This window comes from Stegodyphus dumicola, chromosome 7 (assembly GCF_044657685.1).
Source record: "Stegodyphus dumicola isolate Sdum_Otavi_A_Nest chromosome 7, ASM4465768v1".
Lineage (NCBI taxonomy): Eukaryota > Metazoa > Arthropoda > Arachnida > Araneae > Eresidae > Stegodyphus > Stegodyphus dumicola.
In genome coordinates this window covers 135,255,716-135,280,273 of record NC_140774.1, presented here as the reverse complement: position 1 = coordinate 135,280,273, position 24,558 = coordinate 135,255,716, and the positions used below count along the sequence as shown (strand labels likewise).

Here is a 24,558-nt window from a genome sequence, read left to right as displayed (position 1 = left end):
ACACCGTCTGTTGAAAATTAGAATGAAAAACACCCCAGTTATTTAGTTCTTTATTCTCCCAATACCGGCAGTTGTTGATTCCGATTGCATAATATCACGTAGGGAAGAATTACGGCGCACATATTGCGCAATAACGTTTGCGATATTTTGCAGAGATAATTAATTTTGATGTTTCAATCATAAACAAATCTCAGTCCGAGATTTGTTTATGAACACTTACTTACTAACTGAAAGAGTTTTACTGTCCTTGCTAAGCAGAATATTTTTTAGTTCCGTTGGTTTATTTTTATATGATGCACATATTGAAATGTCAAAAGCATTTATTGACGGAAAAATCTAAAGAGCGGCTACAGTCTACCCCCCCCCTCCTTCAAGTTACGCTCGACTGTCCGAATATTTGCCAATTCCAAGTATGCGGGTTAGTTAAGCATTTACTGTTAAAGATGGCTGCATGAAGCAAATTTCTGTCTTCTGATTTCAGAAATGTTCCTTGTTTTTACTTAAATTACTTTGCTCACAATTTCTGTTAAGAGAAAACTGATATACAATGAAAATTTAGAAAATGTTCAGAATTTAGATTTAAATTATTTAAATATCAATATGAGTGGAAAAATAAATTGTATTTATTATTAGGTTCCAAACGAATACAATAAATATGCCTTATTATTATTTATTTTCTCTATTTTGAACTGAAATTTCATCATTAAATCTTGTAATATAGTTTAGTTCTTCATAGTTTTTTTTTCTCTCATTGTAAACTAGTTCTGTAAATTGAACTATTATTTAAAATTAAAAAAAAAGTAATTATTTTCCATGGTTGAGGTAATACTTATTCTCTCTTAATAAGTACTTCATTTCTCATATTTTAAATTACAATTCTAATTTTTAAGGTTATGCAGTTGTGTATGATGTAATTAGACAGGTGCTTAATTTTTTTTCTTAAAATGTGCTTGAAAAGTGCTTATAGGTGCTTATTTTTGTAACTAAAATGTGGCTATGAACCCTGTCTACGCTTTGGATTGCGTTCTATTTAATGCTTTAGTAGTTTAAAATATAGCTACTGACTCTATTGCATGATATTGTGATATTATATGAATATCTTTGAGGGAAAATCCAGTGTTTTGTTATATTTCTTGTGATAAGAATAAATTTATAAACTCTTTATTGGACTTGTGCATTCAATCTGAATCCGTATGCATGCAACACTTTTTGGTGTCAAAAGTGGGAGGTAATGATACAGCACTGGATTTCCAGGTTCAGAGTGCCTCTTCAGTTACTTTCTGATCAGGAAAGGAATTTTACTTCGGCTGTAATTAAAGAACTCTGCAAGCTACTCAGCATTGAAAAAACCCAAACGACACCTTTACATCCTCAGTTAGACGGCATGGTAGAGAGGTTTAATTGAACCATCCTTAATAACCTCTCATTGGTAGTTTCCAGAAACCAGCAGGACTGGGACAAGAAGTTACCACTGTTTTTACTGGCTTACCGCAGTGCTGTTAACAAGATTACTGGCTATTCCTCATCTCAGATGCTCTTTGGTCGTGACTATCGTCTGCCTTGTGATCTCTTGTTTTGTCACTTTCCAGATGCGCTTTCATTGCTTAAGGGGAATACATCCAAGATCTCCAGGTCCAGTATGAAGTGATGCATAATTTTGCATGTGCACAAGTCAGCTCGCACTTGAAACTACTAAAACGTTAAATAGAATGGATTGCGTTCTGTTTAATGTTTTATTAGTTTAAAATGTAGCTACTGATTATATTGCGATATTGTACGAATATCTTTGAGGAAAAATCCAGCGTTTTGTTACATTTCTTGCGATCATTCAATTTATTACGAACCCTTATGCACGCAACAGTATTGAAAAAAGTTGTTATATTACATTAAGTTTAAATCATGACGTCATATGTATTAAGAATTTTTGTTTCCTGGTTTGGCAACAAAATATTTATTTACGAATTGGTTGTTGCTTGGAAAGAATGAGCTGATTTCATCGAACCTGAATTTTTTTAATACATTTTCTTTTTGGATGTACATAGAACTTATGAACTTTGCTTTGACCGCATCCCGCTCAACTGGGGGCTTGCCCACTAGTAATATGTATATCTTTGATATTATATAATGTAGAGTTGAATTATGCTGCTAGTATAAAAGAGTATGAAGTATTTTGTCATGTAAACTTATCCTGAAGTTTTAAATGCATAATTACCGTATTTGACGGCATATAAGATGCACTTTTTTCCTAAATTTAGTCTAAAAAAAAGTTACCTGCGTCTTCTACGTGAAGGACACAGATTAACTTTCAATACTGAATGCTATTTTTAGCCCGGATTAAGGTCTAGACACACATAACGTTTTCTACATCTACATGTGTGTGGCCTTCTAAATAAGGGTGCATCTTATATGCCGTCAGATACGATATTTCTGTATAATTTCAAAATAGCCCTTTAGGCTTGGGAGGCTGAATTTTGTAGGCATGTATTAATGCTATAGAATTCGGAAGTCTGCTATGGAGGCGGGGAGACATTTCTGTTACCTCTAATATTATATTACCTACAACAGCTTATTGTGCGAAAATACTAGGCATGATTATATTATTTTTTTTTATAATTGTTTTGTAATTATATATATATATTCAAATTAAGTAATTAAAAGTAAATTAAAAAGCCTATGACTTGCGCTAAGCTGCAAAGTAATAAATCAGTAATTCATAATAATTTACAATAAGTAAACTTTCCATATACCATCTCCAAGGGAGGTAAATTCAATTTAAAATCATGATTTTTTTTTTTTAAAGGTTAGAATTTAAATAAGTAATAGTAATTTCAATCTCGTTGTTTAAAAACATGAAAATCTGCTAAGAAAAATCTTTAATCATAAAAATGCCAAAAAGAAAATAAAAAATTTTAAGTGTTGAGAAAGTAGCTGTAGTCATTGATTGCAGATTAATCAACCTATCAAGGGGATAAACCAATCTACCATCAATAAAATGAATAGAGAGCATTTCATCTTACTTCCAAATAAACATCAAATTATTTGCTAGATCCAAACCATAAGTCATAATTAATACTCAAACCAAATATAGACATTAATAATTTAAGCCAAAAGAATCCTGTTAACACTTTGACGCGTGCGATATTATTTTTATAATTTTTTAACTAAAAACTCTAGAAATTGAATATTATGATAGTAGAGACAAATAATATATGAATTAAAAAAAATCTACTCATGCCCATTGTTCTGTAGGTGATGGTCGCACTGTGAAACCACCGCGCGTCTAGGAACTTTGAAACTTACTGAGGTAGTAGGGAAAAAAGACTTGCCATTATCCGTGCATATTTCCAATAAATGACGAAATTTTACGAATTTTTAAAAATGTATGTAAGAATTGCATTATATATAATTTTTTTACATTATTTTACAAAGTAAATCGTCAGAAAAAATTAAGAAATAAACATTTATGTAATTTTTCTTTGGCAGTGAAAATATAAATGCCTACATAATAAGGACGTTCAGCTAAATGGATTAAAAAAACTCAGTAAAATAAGGATAAAAAAAAAAAGACTCAGTGATCCCCCCCCCCAAATTTCAAAGATTTTTTTTTTTTTTTTTTTTTTTTAAATACTGTTTAAAGCAAGTTTTGTTTTTTTGGTACATGCATAGTCCCACATTGCACATTTCGCACATGTATCTTCTATGAGGTTTCTTCCTTGTGCTACAAAATGTACACTGCCTGGATCTAAATTTCACTGGTATATGTCCAGCATTATTTAGTTTCTTTTCATCTGGCACATGAAATATGTTTTTTTTTTTTTTTTTTTTTTTTTTTTTTTTTGTTAATGGGGGGTGAGGGGCTTGGTATTTTTGACTTTGGTATGGATCATTCGTTTCCCATTCATACTTATTTGTATTTCGTCCCAAAATATTCAGAAAATATTTTTAATTTAAATAAAACTTTAAGCAAATTCTATTTTTAATTGTAGCAAAGTATATTTACATTAAATTTAAACTACAGGAAGTAATTTATAAAATCGCAATACTAGCTTGGGGAGCAAGTGTGTTGAGGTCAAAGAAAAGTCTTTGGAAAAGAAAGACCTTTTTTACTGGGCAGGTGCATGTATTGTTTAGTAATAAAATAACTCTGTAGTTTCAAAACCCCTTATCTATATCTGGGTAAAAATAAACATTCCTATTTGAGAAGCAAGCAAACGCCATTGTAAAGAGCAGTGGTTTCAAGGTGCGATCACCAAGCCTGTAGAGCATTGTGATACAGTGTTCTAGTGGGGCAGTGGTTAGGCCTTGAAACCGCAAAGCAAATGCCATCATATAGAAGTTTTTTTTTTTTTAATATATATATATGCAGTTTAATTATTGCTATTTTTTATTGTTTATGATAAAAATCATGATGTGCGATGAATAACTTTTGAAATTTAAAGTTGTTTATATTAATAAAAGTTATTTTGTCTCATTGAAAGCGAATTTTAAAAGGCATCCGATTTGAAGTACTAAGACCTAAAACATGTATGATTCTGAAGTCATTTTGTGTTATTTAGAGGTAAAAAAATCACTAATCGATCGATGTTCTCTTAAAAATTTCGGAAAGAAGAGGAGAAAAAAAATTCGAAAACTGGCAGTTTCAGGGTGCGTACACCACGCATCAAAGGGTTAAACAAGATAGCAAATAATAATAAAATTAAAGTTTCTTTTTAAAAACACAATTAATCTGAACGAGATGCTTACTTTAGAAGACCCCTACACTCTCATTTTAAAACTTAAAAACAGAAGTAAACATATTAGAACATTAAAAATTAATTCAAAATCAAAAGAAGATAAAAAAAATGATACAATTAAAATTAAAGTTTAAAACAAGTAGTTAATTAAAAATTTAAAGATCAAACTAGTTAGTTAAAATTAACAAACTTGCCTTGAAAATTTTAAAACTAAATGGCTGGAAATGCAAGTATTAAGTGATGGAGGTAAAAGGGTTGTCGTAAAGTGCAGTTTTCTATTTAAGAAAATTTAGCCTAAATTGGTGAGAAAAATTGGAATTCTTTAAAATCCCGGAGCATGCATCTTCATAGGAGGCAAAGGCGGCAGATCTAGGACTTTTCGCCGTCGCCATTTCACCGTGGCTGTTTCGTCGTCAGAACGTTTCACAGTCAAGATATATTTTTCTTTATATACCTGTATTATAGAAGAGAGAAATATAGAAAGAATTTTAAGGAAGATTTTAAAAGGAACTATTCAAATCTAAAAGAATATGCAGATACAATAATGAATAATATATTGGTATATTTATTTCCAATTTAATTTGGTCAGTTGATATATATTATAAATCATGAATGTTAAGATGTTTGTTCCATTAGAAATTAAGATTTTGTTTGTTTTGAGTTGTTTTTTCATATTGTCAAAATTATATCCTTATTGTTTATGATTAGAATTATTTTAAACATTTTAAATGTTCTTTTTGTTAGATTATTAGGCTGGAGTATTATTTCACTATTTAAGGAGACCAGTGCTGGAAAACAAAATTCTAATAAGGAATTTCATCGGTCTACTTTAGTTTCTAATCTGAAAGTTTTATCGGTGTTATCTTTTGATCCACGTAAGTTGAATTTATTGTTAGTTTTTCTCTTTCATTTTATGATTATTATTTTTCTTTCTCTGAAATTAATTTAAATAGTATTTAGTGATTATAAAATGAAGGTTATATTAAATTTGATAATTGAAAAATAAAAATGAGATTATTTTTTAACCGCTTAAGAACCAGCATGCAGAGAACAAAGCACAGTCACAGGACCGGACACGCTGAAATGGATCGTCGCCACCGGCCTGCACATTTTCAGCAGTTAAGCCTAATTTCACACACACAAAGAAAAATCTTATAAAATTAGTATTTTGATATAATGACTTCAATTTTTGAAGTTGCGTATTTAATGTACTTACTTTTAATGTGTATTAATATGAAGAATATCACATTAATAGAACAAAATTAAACAAGCAAATTACTAAAATCATAACTATACACACAGAAATAAATATTATAAACATCAAACCAAAATTACAAATAAGGAATTAAAAAAAATATATGTGAAGAATTACTTGTAGGTAATTAAATTCCAATTTAAAAATTCAGCTGTGTGTGAAATAATTCAAAACAAGGATTGACACACAGTCCTACATTGCATATTTTGAACTCAAAATGCATTGTTTGCTTTCGCTTTTCCTTGGTTTTAGTGCTGTTGGTTGTGCATTAGCACTGAAGGCGTAATGAATACGTTTCCTCAAGCACAGCTTTCATTAAACAATCATAAGTCAAAAGGTTAACTACGAAATCTTTATTTAATAAAATAGGATAATTCTGCTTAACTTAAGCATAACAAAAGTAATAATCTTCACGGACATTAAAACACTGAAGTATTGAAAAGAATAACTTACAGAGAATCATCAGTCCTAAATCATCAGGCTTACCTATTTTAGGCAATAAGAAAAAAGAAACAACAGGAACATACTTTAACACCGTACCTGAAAAAAGAAAGTACTACTGGATTAGACCTTTGGCCAGGTACAAGTAGCTAGGGTGAAAATCAAATATACTGCATTGTACACGAACTTTACTTTCTCTCGCCAATATATATCTTGGCGCACGTTCGTTTCGTATGCCTTTCGAGTTTCATTATGCAAAATACCTAAATTTATGCTAACAAGCGCACGTAGCGCATTTTTTCCTACCTTTATTACCTTTTCCATCAACATAAATTTTCAGAGAATGTCTTCCAGATAGACAAAAATGTGGAGTGCCCTGTGATTTTGAACAAATCTTTAAGTTTTTAAGTAAAATTTCTTAGCCATGGCTAATGGAATGAAACTGAATATAACCCTAACACATGTCCCAAAACTTCTTCAAAAGACATCCAGAAATATTTCACCCTCAAACCTTGTCTGACATCAGGTTTATGAAAGCTTCCTGTTTTTCTAGATCGAAAAACAGTGTCCACCACATGACTGGAAAGTGATCAAGAAAAGACCCCCATTGGCAGGATATCCGTTATTGATCACGTCAATATATGCATTATATATAATTACATTATATGTAAAGTAAATACATTATACACCAAAATATAATGCCTGGGTCATTATATATAATCACCATTCAAGGCATTGTATATAATGACCTAGTAAATTGAGTAAGAAAAACAAAAACGAGAGAACTTTCCTGAGAAATCTGAGCGAGTAAGACACATTATGCGTCGAGAAAGCAGATGGTTTTTCCCCTTCTGTAATAATGTTGTAATGTTGCTTTTTAATTAATCAAGAAAGCTTATGTTAAGTTTCAAAATAAATGGGTTGAGTTTTTCCATCATGGAAGTTCGATGATGTTACATCTGCTATAGTCAGCTGAATGCACTTTCCTAACAAAAAAGGCAAATACATAAACGAAAACAAGGAGCTGGATGCACTTACCCACATTCTAATAATGAAGAAAGCAAAGAACAAAAGTGAAAAAAAATTCCTAACGAAATAAACAAAAACGCCTATGCCCCTTTAATTCAGAGATTAAACTTATAATAAAAGAGAACTTATAAAGAGCCATAATTCCCATTTTGTTTATACCAATAAATCTATCAAAACCAGAAACACAGAACAGAAACTAATGCCAGTACCTGAAGGTCAAATGCCATATGAATTAATCCATGTGAAAACAGCTCCATCTAATGCCTTTTAAAAATTCAAATAAATCATTCCATTTTCAAGTTACGTATACACGGCGCTGGGCTCCAGAAATCGATCGCAGCTCTTTGCGTATGTGTGACATTGGGAGGAGTGGAATCATTGCATCGCACATATGCGGCACTGTTCTTGAACAGGTCAAAAGTATGCATTGTAAAAAGTCATTTATCATCTATCTGGCTAAGCAAATTATTTTTAGTGCTGCATTTTACACTATTTCATCTGAAATTATTATACCAATTGCCAGGAGCATAACAGTCCAACTGTGTACGTATTGGTACTCATGCAATAATTTGTGACCCAAAGAAAAAACTCTGCCACTGATGAAATCTAAAAAAGTGTGATGTGTACTCTTTGCAACCACACTAGTGTAGGATCGGTACTTACTGTTTAGGAATATGATGTCTGTAAACTTACTTCCGATGTGGCTGTCTAGGGGTTTGAAATGACTAATCCGACTTATGAATAACTCGAATATGTAATGAAACATGAATAGTTGCTACAAACTACAAAATGATTACATGTATACAAGGAAATAGATGAGATTATTTACAGATGAAGAGAATTAATCGCATCATCGTCTAAATGGCTGAATCGTCTGACTTCTAGCATTGGGCAAGTAAAAGATCTATTTTCACAGCTTCTTGCATTATCCGATTATAATGAACGGTGCCATCTTACAACTGCTTGTCCATCCTGATGGAATGCGGCCTTGCATTCTGGTAGTAAGACCATCAACATCTGGGGATCTGAAAAATAAAATTAAAAAAAAAAGAGAAGAATTTTAGTTTGTATTGCGTGAAAAGTCATCTTAAATGGTTTGTTTCAGCCATCTGCTGTCATCATCTTAACATATTCAGAAATAACGACTTTATCTCTTCTCCAATGCACTTTCAGTGTTCGTTCATCTTTAATCTATCTGAATACATGCATTTCACAAAGATGTCTTCTTCGATGTTGTAGGGTACAATCTGTCTGGATTCGTCTTCTGAAACATCGTCTGAATACATCTTTAGAATGTGTCTTCGATATCTTCAAGATCCATCATTTGAATGCATCTTCTCAAAATTGTCTTCTTTAAGCCATCTTTTTTCATACATTTCATCCTTAGACATCATCTTCGGGCTTCTTAAATTAGTTTACGTCTTTAAAATAATAGTCCATTAGTCAAATTGAGAAAAGTCTATAATCAGGAATCATCAAAATTGGTATTGCATTATCAAAGATCGTCTGTCCATGGTTTCAGGTATTCAGCACAAGTACGAGGGGTGATCCAAAAAAAAAGTTTACAAGGCAAATGAAAACGTATTTATTAACAATAGAAACCAGATACAAATGGGAATCAAGAGAAACATCTGGCCTTCACTTTTCCACATAGTCGCGAAACCTGTTTAGGCATTTATCAGAACGTTCGACCAACTTGTGTATCCCGCCTTGGCAGTAAACAGGGCCCTGCTCATTGAGCCATTTCTCGGCAGCTGTTTTCACTGCATCGTCTGAGGTGAACCATTAAGTAACGCTTCAATGCTGGAAAAATGAAATAGTCACTTGGAGCCAAATCGAGGCTGTATGGGGGTGATTCCAGACCTCCCACTTGAACCTTTGCAGCAATTCGTGAGTCTGGCGAGCTGTATGGGGCCTGGCATTGTCATCCAGAAGAATGACGCCTTTGCTCAGTAATCCAGGCCATTTGCGTCGGATGGCTTTACGCAATTTCGTTAAGGTGGCACAATAACGATCGGCCTTAATGGTATGGCCACGCTCCAAATACTCGATTTGGATAACACCAGTTGTATCCCAGAAAACAATTGCCATCTCTTTACCGGCAGAGGATGTGACCTAAAACTTATTCCTCGTTGGTGATCCAGCGTGTTTCCACTCCATTGTGGCTCTTTTGTTTGGAAGTGGGGGTGAAGTGATGAAGCCATGTTTCATCACCAGTAACGATGCGATCAATGAAGTGTTGGCTGTTTGAATGGTATCGCTGAAGAAATGTGAGGCTGCACATCATTCGAGTGGCCTTATGCTCCACGGAAAACGCACGTGGAACCCAGCGGGCACAAACTTTGGAATATCGCAACTCATCGGTTATGATACGCTGAACGTTACCATAACTCAGGTCCAACTCTGAGGCAATCTCACGCACGGTTACTCGTCGATCCCTTTGGATGATTTCTTCAACACGTGCCGTGTTGATATCTGCCCTTGAAGAACTTGGACGGCCACTCGCTTCCATACTGCGGTTTTCCACATGCTCCCTGCCCACTTGATAAGAACGATACCATTTTGCTACCTGTTGTCTACTCATTGATTTGTTCCCGTATACCTCAACAATTTATCTGTGAATTTCGGATGCTGCAACATTCTTGGCCCATAAGAATCGAATTACGGCTCACACCTCTATGCGAGACCACTTTTCTAGACGTCGTGCCATTACTGTCACTCTTAAGTGTCTGGTTACTGACGCTACTTACTCGTAGAACCGCTGTAGGACAACTAGCGCCATCTATCAACCACCCTGGGTGGAAATATTCGCTCCACAATTATTACATTTCAAATGCTTCTGCTTGTAAACGTTTTTTTTTTGAATCAACCTATGTACTAGTCTTTAAAGGTCCTTCAGTAAATTCAACCTTCTCCACGTCGTATGTGTCATTAGCAGTGTTGCCAACTCTCCCAATTTAGGCGGGAGACTCCCGATTTTCGACCGCTCTCCCGCCAACCCGATTTACAATATATTTCTCCCGACTTTTTCTTATTCTTAAAATTTCTCACGATTTTTATGGAATTTTGCTTAATACTTCATTATATGAACAAACAAAAAAAAAAAAAAAAAAAAAGTGATTTTGGACGTCTGAAAGCAATTAAATTTTCTCTAGATTATATCTAAAACAAAACCTTGCAAATCAGAGGAGAATTTCTGCTTTGTGAGTAAGAGCATACGTATCCAGAAACGTCGTTCTCCAGTTCTCCAATGGGCATTGAGCTCCACTGTGTGTCATCTGGCATACATTAGCCAATGAGCATAAAGCAAGCTCAAGGCTGTTATTTGGATGTTCTTTAGTTATTTCGTTCATCTTGTCCTGAGTAGTGTGAGTATATGTGCCTTTGGGAAATAGTTTTAGAATTTATCATCTTTTGCTATGTCTGTGAGAAAGGTGAAATACTCGTGTACTTTTCAAAAGTCATACACAGTTGACTTTCCTTCCATTATTTCCTCAAGGAAATGTAATAAATTTGCGATGTGTACCGTCTGTCGTTACGATTTTTCGATTTCGCAGGGTGGAAGGGCGGATGTTCTCAAACATGTGTGTACCCAAAAACACAAGAATAACATGAGTTGTTTTTTAAAAAAAAAACGAAAAATTTAATTTTTCTTCGGAAACAAAGGACCAAAAAGTTATTAATGCGAAATGTCTGTTCTCTGCCTTTTTACTGGAGCACAACCTGCCACTGAATGTATCGGATCACTCTGCAGCTTTATTTAGAAAAATGTTTCCCGATAGTGAAATTGCTAAGAAATACTCAAGTGCAAGGATCAAAACAGGTGCATTACAACACAATTGTTAAAGAAATGGGTTTGAAAAATAAATCTTCAGTTATTGATTGCATTAAAACAGCTCTGTTCTGCCTCTCTATGGATGTAAGCAATAATACCGATTCAAAACTGTATCCAACTGTTGTTTCTTTTTTTGATCCAGAGTCTTCAGAAATTGAGTGCAGTTTACTTTCTGTCCCCATTTTAGAAGGACATTCGACAGGCTTTAATATAGCGCAGCTAATTCTTAAAACTTTAAAAGAAAATGCAGTCCTCTGGATAATTGCTTAGCACTTGGTGCCGATAATGCACCAGTAATGGTAGGCTTGAAGACTGGTGTTGCACGCATCTTAAGAAAGGAAAATTCAGATTTGCAAATTATGAGGTAGGTGCACTTGTCACCTCTTAAATTTAGCAGCTGAAAAAAGGACAGCTTCTTTTACCAATAAATGTGGATGAACACATTGTTGATATTTATTGTTATCTTGAAAATCCTAAAAGGAAGGGAAAATTGAAATAGTTCCAAAAGCTGCATAATACTGAAATGAGAGAAATTTTGGAACACGTGTGTACAACAGTTGTACACGCTGGCTGTCTTTAAAGAAATGTTTTAAAGACTGCAAAAGTAGTGGAAGAACTTTCAGAAGAAGACAAAAATAAGTTAGAAATAGACAGAAATAAGTTAGAAGTTACTTCTGTCGAGTATGCGATTACATACTACATAAATTTCCAGTCAACGATGAAGTGATTTTGCATGCTAAAGTTGCTGATGTTTCTGCTGTAGCAAATGAATCTTTTTCTCATATAAGGTACTTTTTGGAAAGATTTCCTGTGTTACTTCATTTAGTCATGAAAGATGATGATATTGATGTTGCCACTGATAAATATTGCAATTGCAATTTTGCAGTTTACAATTATAAAACTTGGATGAAGTTATAAAATCAGCTAGGATTGACACCCAGTGGAGTTTAATTGGAAAACTGAAAGGTGCTGATGGAATTTAAAATATAGTGAACTGTCTAGAATTATGTTGGATATCTTGAAAGTTCCCTATAATAATGCAGAATGTGAGAAGATTTTCAGTGTTGTTGCGAAAACGATGACTAAATCTAGATCTAATATTAGTGATGACACATTAGAAAAACTTTTATTAGCAAAAGCAGGCCTACATGGCGATTACTATGAACAAAATTGTGAAGTTCCTTTCTTAATGAAAGCAAAATCTGCCACTGTTCATAACATTTGTATGAAAACTGATTAAAGTGTCTCTTTTTTTTTTCTTTCTTAAACGATGCAAGTAATAAAAATGCTTTTTATTTTATGTGTAAGGTATTTTTGTGCTGCTTGCATTTAAATATTAGTAACTATTTAAAGTTAATTCATTATTAAAAACTATATTTTTATCATTTAAAAAGTCTTTTCAACATTTTGAAAAAATCTCCCGATTTCTTAAAAAAAAATCTCCTGATTTTTGAGTGACCTAGGTTGGCAAGTATGCATTAGGTTTCACCTTGGTGATTTTGTACGGACTTAAAAACTTGGATTTTCGCTTCATACCTGGCCCTAGTTGAGTGCGTTTAATAGCTACCATATCATTGATCTTGTATTTACGAGTGAATTTTCAATTTCGATTGTCAGTCTTTCGATTCTCTTCCTGGATCATCTGAATCTGCTTTTTCGCCTCTTTATGTAGATTTTCTCTAGATTCGATAAAGGTCCTTCTGGATTTCAGCTTCCATCAATTCTTTGATCTTCCTGTCTTTATTCGTCTTTATCTTCATACCAAACAAAACCTCAAAAGGTGTTGAATTGATACTCCTCTGAAAAGTCGAATTAATAATTTGTTGGACGTTATTCACGGGTTTGTACCATTTCGTAGGGTCATTTATAGCCAATTTAGAAATGACCGATATGATAGTGGAATTCAAACGCTCTAATTGTCCATTAGCTCTTGGTCATTCTGTTGTGATTAAGGATAGATGCATATTTTCTTCAGTACAGTAGTCAGCAAATTCTTGAGAAGTAAATGCAATACCTCTGTCAGCTACTATATTGCGGGGATTTCAAAACTATGATTTTTGAATTTCAAGTTTAGCTATTACTTCTTTATTAGAGGTGGTTTTAGTTAGATATAACCAAACAAACTTTGTAAATGAATCAATAACCCCGAAAATGTATTTATAATTCTTGTTAGAACTTTCTGAAGGTCTTAAATGGTCTATGTGGTAAGTGTTTTTCTTTAGGTAAAGGATGTAATAATCCTTCCTTCTTTCCAGATTTCCAGTTGGCCAGTATACAGGTAATACAATTCGCAATACTTTTTCAATTTAGGGATATAAAAATGTTGTTTCACACGTTCTTCAGTACATTTGGCAGCAAAATGACCTCGTTCATGTGCATCTTTAATTACTTCAATTTGCATAATCTCAGGTACTACTAGTGCTTCAATTCCATTCACCATTTTGTATAGCACGTCATTCCACAAACAATAATCTTCATATGGCTTAGACTTCAAAACTTCTTTCTTAACTTTTATATTTTCATTAATTTCTTGAGCTTGAATTATCTTAAATGTTATACAATCTTGAATTACGATACATACAGGATTTCGACTAAGAGCATCTACATGTCTCATACGGGTACCAGATCTGTGTTAGATTGTGTAATAATAATCTTGTAACATTAATGCCCATCTAGATATTTAAGTACAAATGTCTTTCTTGCTCATAGTTTGTTTGAATGCGTTACAATCTGTCACGATTTTAAACGGTTTGCCTAGTATGTACACTCTGAATTTTTTAAGAGCTTCTACGACTGCTTTAACCTCTAATTCATAGCTCAAATACAGTCAAAAGTTATTAATCGGGACTTCGGCGATTCCGGATTATCGATTTTTCTGGATTATAGATCATCAGTTTAAATCTGGTAAGATGGCATGCAGAAATTATAAAATTAAAAATATGAAACCGTAATTTATGAAATAAAGAACAATTATGATCTAAGGGGTATCAAAATTTACAAAAAAAAAAAAGCTTAATATTTATTTGTTTACTTTATTAAACATTTTTTTCAATGTAAGTTGTTTAAGTTGCTTCGTTTTTTATGTGATAATACATTCTCTTTAATTCTATAAACAGACATAATTTCTTGTTCAGTTACAAAGTACCGCTGTTCAAGTCCTATAATTGCTGTGTCGAGAATACCGACTAATTTGTCAATCGAAATTTTTTTGTTTTCAATAACCTCTGTCACTTTCTTCGCTATCGGAATATCGGAAGTGAATTATAATGACGAGGAATTTGTTTTAAATCATATCAAAGCCGGAGTACATCGAGATAAAATACTACATTTAGTACGGAATTATAAGCCAAATAAAATAAAAAATCTGCCCTGAAGATAAGGATAGTGCTGACAGATCAACTTCCAATTCATTGCGCTCCGCAGATTAAAGATAAACAAAGTTTAGCTAAACAAAAGTTAAAGTTTAGATAAACAAAGGATATGCCTTTATCCATTTTTTCCAGCAATTCCACTTTTTGTTTGATGGACTTCGAAACATACTTTCGCTTTGTAGATCCTTTACATATTAGTAAATATGTATCAGAAATTCTATTTGACATAATCGAAAGTTCAAGCTTACTTTTATAAAATTGCTCTAACAGTCTGCAAAAAATAATAAGCCGAATCCAATTCGAAAATTAAGGAACAACGCAATCTGCAACATTAACTGAATTAGATAATTTTAGCTTAGCTTATACCATCCCTTATACATTAAATGATCATGCGTAAAGGTATTATGTGCATGCATAAATGCATATGCGCATGTGTAAATGCATTATGCGTTTACCCTGTGCAGAAAGTTTGTAGCTTTGAGGTCCGGATTATAGATCATTCCGGATTATGGACGTCCAGATTAAAGACTTTTGATTATATAACAATTTATAACAAATATTAATGTGAAATCTGCATCTGTTTTTTTAAACATATATATTGAATTTGAATTCTTATTTTTGATATACATACATGGATTTCATCTTCCACAGAAAGGAGATGATTTCTATCCTTTCTCTTAATACTTGTTAAACAAGAAAAAGATTGTTTACACACGTATAATGTTGAAAACTTCATCAATATATTGATTGCTTTCCTATGAATTACTGGATACACATTTTCTACTGGATACACATTTTCAACAGAAATCCTGAATTTTTCTAAAATCATGTCATTAAATCTCATTTTCAATGAACTATCCAATTGTAACTCAAAAAGTTCTTTAAAAATTAGGTTCTGAGGATGAAAGAAAGTACAAGATAATGGATTTCTCACTCAATCGTATGTTTCTTTTGACAGGGATGAAAAATAATGATCAATTTCCTAGGACAGATCCTCTAGGTGGGATACAATAAAGCTTGAAATTTGTTGGTATCCATCTTCGTTTTTTAGTCCTATTAATGATTCAAACATATCAAAATTCCCTTTTACAACATGACCTTTTTTCCATAAGTATTATTTTCTTTTAAATACAAGAATATGACTTGAACACAGTTTATTTTCTCTGCCCACTTGCAGCAACTTATTCATTTGATTCAAGTGATGTAAAATATCTGTTAAATAAGTCAGCATCTGCACCAACATTTGATCCTCAAAGCATTTAGTAAAATCTGGTTTGTCATATTGTTGAAAATGCCTATGCATTTCGTCCTTAATCTCAGAAACCTTACTAAAAACTCTGCCTCTACTTAATCTCCAGATTTCAGTATATCACAACAGATTTGTATGCTCTTTATGTTTTTACAGAACTTTCTAAAAATTCTGGAGTGAAGTGGCTTTCGTTTAACGAAGTTTATCATTTTTATCACATTATCAAACACTTTTGATACTTCACTAACAAGATATTTTGACATCAATGCTTCTTTATAAATAAACACTGTGTAGAAACAACATTGGCATTTTTTTTTTTTTTTTTTTTTTTTTTTTTACAAAAAACAACAAGCCTTTAACAAAGCCTTTTATGGAGCCAACTATAAAAGCAGCACCATCCGTACAAGTGCCAATACAATTCTTCCAGGAAAGAATTTTTTCCGGTTATGTAGATAAAATATCAAATATATCTATTCTCGTGATTGTTTATAGTAATTCTTTACAGCAGAGGAAATTTTCTTGAATTTCTTCCTCATTAACTAATCTTACAAAGCTTAGAACTAGTGATGAGTCGGTACTACCAAACCGGGTATTTTGTAACGGGTACTGAAGATCGGTACATCCAAGTACCCGTCACTTCAGTACCGAAATCGGTACTTTTCGGTATTCGTTACTTCTGTACCGAAACGGGTACTTTTCGGTATTCGTTACTTCTGTACCGAAACCGGCACTTTTTCGGTATTCGTTACTTCTGTACCGAAACGGGTACTTTTCGGTATTTGTTACTTCTGCACTGAAACGGGTACTTTTCGGTATTCACTACTTTGTAACGAAAATATGCGTCTCTTCTCGGTATTTCGGTATTCGTTACTGGAGGATCGATGACGGTTCAGCTCACTTCGGTTTTGGTACGAGGACAGTAGTGTCTGGTTGTATTTGCGAAATGGTGATATCCGCTCCTTGTGTCCATGAATGAACTTGAAATAGGGCATGGAATGGCAAACGTGAAAGGGGGAAACTAGACATCACGGAGACTAGAGTTTGAGGTAGTATAATTAATTGCCTTTGTGTGCGCAGGAGGATGAGTGTGAAATAGTGGAAATTTTTCGAAAGGCCGTTCATTGTGTGTGAGGGGGGGAATAGTAGCAGTTGGAGTCACTGTCGCCGGCATTGCTCACTTGTGATTGGAGTCGGTATAGTCAGGAGGGAAAGGGAGGGGAGCGCTAGATGATTTGCAATCCGAATTGTGCATGTTTCAATTTTTCATCATTTGTAGAAGAAAAACTGCGTGGATCTGAAATGATTGATTTGGTAAGTTGCTGTTGTTGGATTGGTGAATGGAATCAACTATCAACTAGATTACTTCCTTTTCCTCAACATATTTTTAGCATAAATCATGAAAAATATTTTTCGTTTGCTTGCTTAATAGGGCAATGTAAATCATATGATACTTTTTAAATAAATATGATCCTTTTTTTTATCACGCTGTACCTACTTCAGAAAAAGTCACAGCATCTAGTGAATCACTAAGCCAATCAACATAAAATACAGACGCAATTTTAAACTTTTCTAATGAAAGAACAAAGATAACTGACCCACTTATGATAATTCTTCCCCCTTCTAAAAACAGATTTTCATCTCACCAAAAACTAAACCCAGGTCACGTGCCTAACGCAGGATTGTCAACGCCTGCTTTACCCCCCAGGACGTGACCACACTTCTCCGATAGGAAGAGAGGTGAACTTTGACCTGGCAGTCCGAATCTTCTTCTTTTCTTTAACTCCCTCTGGAGCTTATTTGAGGAGGGAAAAACTATCGAATGGAACACCGGAAATTATCCGGACATGTTTATGTAAACATACATGTCCCTCCCTTTTTTTCCTTTGCATTTTTTGCTCTTTCATGCCTGATTAATAGAATCATTAGGCGATATTGCATTTAGTTCCTCCAGTGCACAAAGTCGTTTGCTGCGTATTTCGGTACTCCAAATCGTTACTAGGGCACTTCAATACTCCAAATTGTTACTAGGGTACTCCGGTACAGCAAACCGTTACTCCGGTATTTCGTTACTTCGGTACTCCAAATCGTTACTTGGGTACTCGGTACTTGAAATCGGTTTTCGGTACTTTTCAAAGTAAAGGTTACTTGAGTAACGGGTATTTTTCTGTAGAAAGTACCGAAGTTGCCCATCACTACTTAGAACATAACGTTTGTTGGTTAAGTCTGTTGACTGGTTCTCTTAATTAAAAAAAAAAAAAAAAAAAAGTCATTTTCTTGTCTATCACACAAAACCTGTTCAACATTACATGACATATCACTAAATTTGACTCATTGACTTACTGTATTGTTCGAAAGTGGAATATTTTCAGTTTTCCTTACTGCATCTGCTCCCAACATTTTACCTACTATAATTTTACATATGGGCGTTATCAAATTCACATTGACTGTGTGGCTTTACCTTTTCTGGGCAATAAGCTCTCCTAGCAAATAACTTGCTTTCTGAGCCTTTTGACTAGCTATGAATGTGTTTATAAAAGCTGTACTGTGTTTATTTTGAGATTTTTAACATAGGTTTAAAGTAATCAACAGTTTTATTTTTCATATTATTATGATTTATTGTGAAATTTTAGTTGTGTTGGAGCCGTTGCTATATTTTAAAGTTTTTTTTTTTTTTACTATAAATGAGACGCAATGAATGAAAGAGAACATTCTGGATAACCAGTCCATGTAAAGTCCAACGATGAACCTTTTTTGAACTTCTTTCTTTAGCTGCCTTTTGAAATTTCATATTAGATTCTAAATCTTCATCACTAGTCTCTTCAGAATAATATGGATTGTTTGTCTTCAAATATCGGTACATTTTAACTGTTAAAATCCATAGAAGAATTATAAAAGGAGAAACAAAACTTAATAAAACACTAATAATATAGTACTAAATAATAATAAAATAAACTAAAAAAGTAAAAAATATGAATTGGCATTCTGTTTAACGAACTAGATATAATCCTACACTTCTTGCATCACTAATGCATACACAGGTGTGCTAGATTCAAGTCTATGACTATTGAAAAGGTGCCTTTAAAGCTCTTCGGCTGTTCTCGGTTAGGCTCGAACTGTATGCCTAGCCTCAAATTACCAATGTACAGTTTGATGAAACTTGCGAAAGAATACATTAATATCCTTCCTTTTGAAAAAAAATTACCTTTTTTTTAATGCAAATAATGTATGCATTTTTTGTATGCAAAGAAACATAACATTTTTGTATGGGATTTGTTAATGTAAATAACAAAAAAATTCATACCATTGTTCATGATGTCTGTCAGTCTAACAAAAAACAGCTGAACAGCCAAAGGCAGCTTTTCAATCTTGTTGCCATCACACCCACTTCCCTCACCGAAGTTACTCAAGTGCAGTACCAAATCATGAAAAAAACTGTTTTCTCTTTTAATGTGCATGTTATTTCCCTGGGGGGGCATTGCGGCACACAATGAACTGGAAGTTGATCTGTCAGCACTATCCTTATCTTCAGGGCAGATGTTTTTATTTTATTTGGCTTATAATTCCTTACTAAATGTAGTATTTCATCTCGATGTACTTCGTCTTTGATATGATTTAAATCAAATTCCTTGTCATTATAAATATCACGAATACAAATCAAATAGTTTTCTGGTTGCAATTTTCTAATTTCAACTATGCGTAATGTACGCTTTACACATGTGCGTTGAAAGAAATGTTTAATAAAGTAAAACAAATAAATATTAAGCTTTTTTTTTTTTTAATTTTGATACCCTTTAGATCATAATTGCTCTTTATTTCATAAATTACAGTTTCATATTTTTAATTTTATAATTTCTGCATGCCAGATTACCAGATTTAAACTGATGATCTATAATCCGGAATCGCCGAAGTCCGGATTAAAGACTTTTGACTGTATTTTTAATTTCTCTTTGAATTCAGAAATAGTTTTGCACCCATACAAAATAATTTTGTTGCTACTCTGATCGGGTATCCCATTGATTACATAATCAAGAATAGATGAATCATCAACACCGCGACTGGCTATTTCACACATGGCAATTAAATATTCGGAAAGGGATTCACCGGGTTTTAAGTGTCGTTTCTGTAATAAAATTTGAAGTTGTGCACTGTTTATTTTGGAACCAAATTCAGATAAAAAAATTTTCTTTTAATTTGTCCCATGACACTATACCTTTCAAAGACCGAATAAATACTTTAGCAGAACTAGTAAGCAATTTTTTAGCAAACACAATCTTTTGTAATTCAGATAACTTAAATAATTTAAAGGATTCTAAATCGCAAATGAAGGATTCACTCGGATATGTATCAGTACCATTAAATTCAGAAACATTTAATGAAATATTACTAGGCATCATAATGTTTTAATCTACTGAATTATTTATGGGAGGTGATTCTGACCAAACAGAATTATCATTATCATTTTTATCAGAATAATAAACACTTTCGTTTTCAGATAACTTATCATCGTCGTCACTTTCAGATTTCAGAAGCTTAAAATCACAAAGTCTATTCAATATTAAATCACAGTTTTTATCAGGGCTTGACTCATAATTAATATGAAACAAATTACACACAGAAATAAAATCATTTGCAGTGAAAGTTTGAAGTAATTTTTGTTTGTTCCCTCAATATTGAAATCAGATGGAAAACCACAAAAGTTACACAATCTCGCTCTATTTTTTCTATCACTTAAAGTTCCAAACACAATTTGATGTAACAGTTTAATGGATTTTGTAGGCCCAGTTCTTAAAGAATTAGAAATTCTAGGTATCGAATTTAAAGTAGCCATCTTGGTTCAAAATGCAGTAGAACACTATTCTTAGAAGTAACAATTTGAAAATAGTCGAAAAAAACTTACTTCTTTTCTTTTGTAATATTCATCATAATTCTTCCTAGGCTCATCATGGCGCCCAAATCTGTTGGATCGCTGTGTAGGAATATGATGTCTGTAAACTTACTTTTGATGTGGCTGTCTAGGGGCTTGAAATGACTAATCCGACTTATGAATAACTCGAATATTTAATGAAACATGAATAGTTGCTGAAAACTACAAAATGATTACATGTGTAGAAGGAAATAGATGAGATTATTTACAGATGAAGAGAATTGACCGTCTTTTGCATGCAGACATCATTCAATTGCATCATCGTCTTAATGGCAGAATCGTCTGACTTCTAGCATCGGGCAAGTAAAAGATTTATTTTCACAGCTTGTCGCGTCATCTGATTATAATGGACGATGCCATCCTACACTAGTGCAAGTCTCTCCATTTGTTACATGAACGAGCTGTTCCTTGAATTTATTCCAGAGTATTACTGTTTTTCATGTAATGCAAAAAGCTCCCTGGCTGAAAAGTTGCACCAAAAGAATCGTCTGACTTCTAGCATCGGGCAAGTAAAAGATTTATTTTCACAGCTTGTCGCGTCATCCGATTATAATGGACAATGCCATCCTACATTAGTGCAAGTCTTTCCATTTGTTACATGAATGAGCTGTTCCTTGAATTTATTCCAGAGTATTACTGTTTTTCATGTAATGCCAAAAGCTCCCTGGCTGAAAAGTTGCACCGAAAGCTCTATTATTTTTCTTCTCTCTCTCACTCCCCCTCTCTCTCTCTTTTTTTTATTATCATTTTCCAAGATTCACTTGATGTTTTCAAATATTTTATTACTGTTCTCAAATTGCATCAAATTACCTAAATTCATTTCTATGCTTGAACACTCTTTCATAACTTTGAAACTGCACTACTGAATCAAGTGATGTTTTGAAAAGTTTACATAGACCATAATTGATCTTCAAATTTTAAAATTATATGTAAAACTGTTTTGAATTAAAATTACAAATTTTCAGTTTCTTCTTTTTATGAGAAAAATAAAACTTTGATTTTATAGTAATTGCGAGACTTTGTGAAACTTCCATAATATGACCACACATAAAGTTTTTATTTCGATATTCTGTGCAAGAAGTCATTTAAGAAAATGTGATTATTGATGATTTTCAGGACCATTATTTAATAAAAATCTCAGAAATACCAATCGTCAAGTGTAGTTATTGTTAGGAATTTGACTATATTTACCATTAATTTACTTATTCTGTTCTTTTATGTAGTTTTATGTATTTCTTATGCTTATAATTAATACTGCCATAGTTTTCTTTTCATGCAGTACAGTATATGTAGTTTTTTTTATTTTCTTTTAGATCAGTATGATACATTTACTAATGTGAAAGGACTGATGGAAAAAATTATGATTTGTATTTTAAAGACATATTTTGAATCAGATGAAAAATATTTTGATATTCTTGTACTTGTAAGTTTTTAATTTCTCTATAGTTTCACAGTATTTATTGCTATATCAATTCAGCAATAGCATCCAAAAATTATGATGTTGATTCTTATAGTTACTACTAGATATTTTATTTTTAAAGTCTGAATTTTAGAAAATAAATATTCCACTCAAGCTTTCTTTAAATCTTTATTATTGTTACATACAATGGTGTAAAAAATGTTCATGAGCTGAATAAGTGACTGCCATTACTTTCTTAGAGAAATCTTAAATGCTAAACAAATTTTATTTAGTAAAGCTGTGCTGAATATTCAGTACCATATTTGACAAATTCTTATCTAGTTGTATTGGTTGAATATTTTTAATTTCCATACTTTTTAAAATGGTTTAAAGTTATATATTTTTTAATGCAGTTGTTTATTTTTGAGACACATTTCTGGCCATTCATCCATGTAATGATTTTATATCAGTGTATAGATGATGTCTTTTTATCTTCTCAAAAAGCATATGGTAGCTATTCTTAAAATATTTGACATTTTTATCAACTTACCTTGTACTGTTTATTTACCTGAAGATCTCGGACCTAAAAAACGAAAATGAAATTTATAATGCTTGTATTTAAAAAATTATACTTTATATTTAAAGCTTAACATTTGTGTTAATTAGTTTCTGTGTTTTTTATTATAGTGCCTGGAATTAATAATAAATTTTTACTTGAAGAATAAACGAACCTTTGTTCAGTTATGCCTTAAAACATTTAAAGTTGACAGTAATGTAGAAATTCGGGCTGTTGAAGCTTTGATAAAGGTAATTTTTTTATTTATGAATTATTGTAAGTAATACTTAAGTTTATTAAATATTTATTATTCTAAATTAAAATTTTTAGAATCAATGTAACTTAACTTGCCTGAAAGGAAAAAAAACCTGGATTTTTTTAGAGATATGCTAGTTGTTTGTATCAGTTTCAGTTCTTGGTAGATAAGTAGGTTCGCCGCATCAATTTTTGTATTTTGCTCTATGTTAAAACTGTATACAGTACAAAGTTCGAGATCCGAACTTGTCAGGACTTTGGCAATTCCGGATTTGGGATTTTTCCAGATATTAGATTATCAATTTAAATCTAGTAAGATGGCATGCAGAAATTATACAGTTAAAAATATGAAATCGTAATTAACGAAATAATAAAGAATTTATGATGTAAAGGGTATAAAAAAACTAATATTTATTTGTTTACTTTATTAAACAATTCTTTCAATGTAAGTTGTTTAAGTTGCTTCATTTTTTGTGCTACTGCTTTCTCTTTAATTCTATTAACAGACATAATTTCTTGTTCAATTACAAAGTTCCAGTGTTCAAGTCCTGTAATTGCTGTGTCGAGAACACCTGCTAACTTGTCAACTGAAATTTTTTTGTTTTCAATAACCTGTCTGTAACTTTCTTCACTATCGGTAGCAGTATTTTCTGGATCTAGAACCATACTACAGATTTTGTTGTCAATTAATTGATTTATGATTGGGGCAATGTCATCGCAATGAAGAATTTCTGTTATATCATCTTCATTTATTACCATTTCTCCAAATTTCTTTACAAAATCCATTAGCTGGAAAATTTCATCTTTAGTTTGCAATGTCCGGAAACCTTCAAATTCGTGGCTATCATTTTTGTTGTCCTCACTGTGAAATATGATAGCTGGCTATAAATTATGCCAAGCACTTTTTAACGTATCTGGAGATACATCCTCCTATGATCTTGCGATGCTCCACACAGCAGATTTTATGCTAAAGTATTTCCAAAATTCGTGAATGGTCTTGCTATTGTTCAAGAAACTTAACATGGGTTTAAAAAATTTTACTTTATATTTGCATTTCAGCGTGCGCTCTATTCCGATATCCATAGGCTGAATGGCGGACGTACAATTTGGAGGGAAGAATAAAACGGATATGTTATCTTAGCATCTGCTATACATTATTGGCTATGTATCATAAGATTGGCAATGAAAGACAAGTTGTTCCACTAAATTTTGTCTTGCTCCTATTGCATACTGAACTAAGCCTGAATTTTATTGGTTTAGCTATTTACCATACCTATGTCTATTTCTTATGCATGCTTAAGTATAATCTGAGTCCTGTATAAACTCCCACATATATTTAAGGCTTTATATAGGGCCGGGGCAAGATACCACCTGTTGCAGTCTCTGCGGGTCCTAAATTCTGCTACAATATGCCTTCCTAAGTTCTAAATTTTTGCCACCCCTAAACTCAGTGATTTTTTCTAAATTATAAAAAATTTCTCATCCCTTAATTTTGCCGCTCGATGCATCCT

At 32.7% G+C, this 24,558-nt stretch overlaps 1 protein-coding gene across 2 annotated transcripts in view; it reads left to right on the top strand.

The window, feature by feature from the left end:
• Window positions 1–24,558, top strand: part of LOC118179338 (uncharacterized) — a 90,823-nt gene that overhangs the window by 50,943 nt on the left and 15,322 nt on the right. For both annotated transcript variants that reach the window (XM_085820834.1, XM_085820835.1), the window contains 3 exons: window positions 5,478–5,608; window positions 22,151–22,260; window positions 22,924–23,043. In XM_085820834.1, the coding sequence (XP_085676960.1) occupies window positions 5,478–5,608; window positions 22,151–22,260; window positions 22,924–23,043 (361 nt within the window). The remainder of the gene's footprint in view (window positions 1–5,477; window positions 5,609–22,150; window positions 22,261–22,923; window positions 23,044–24,558) is intronic.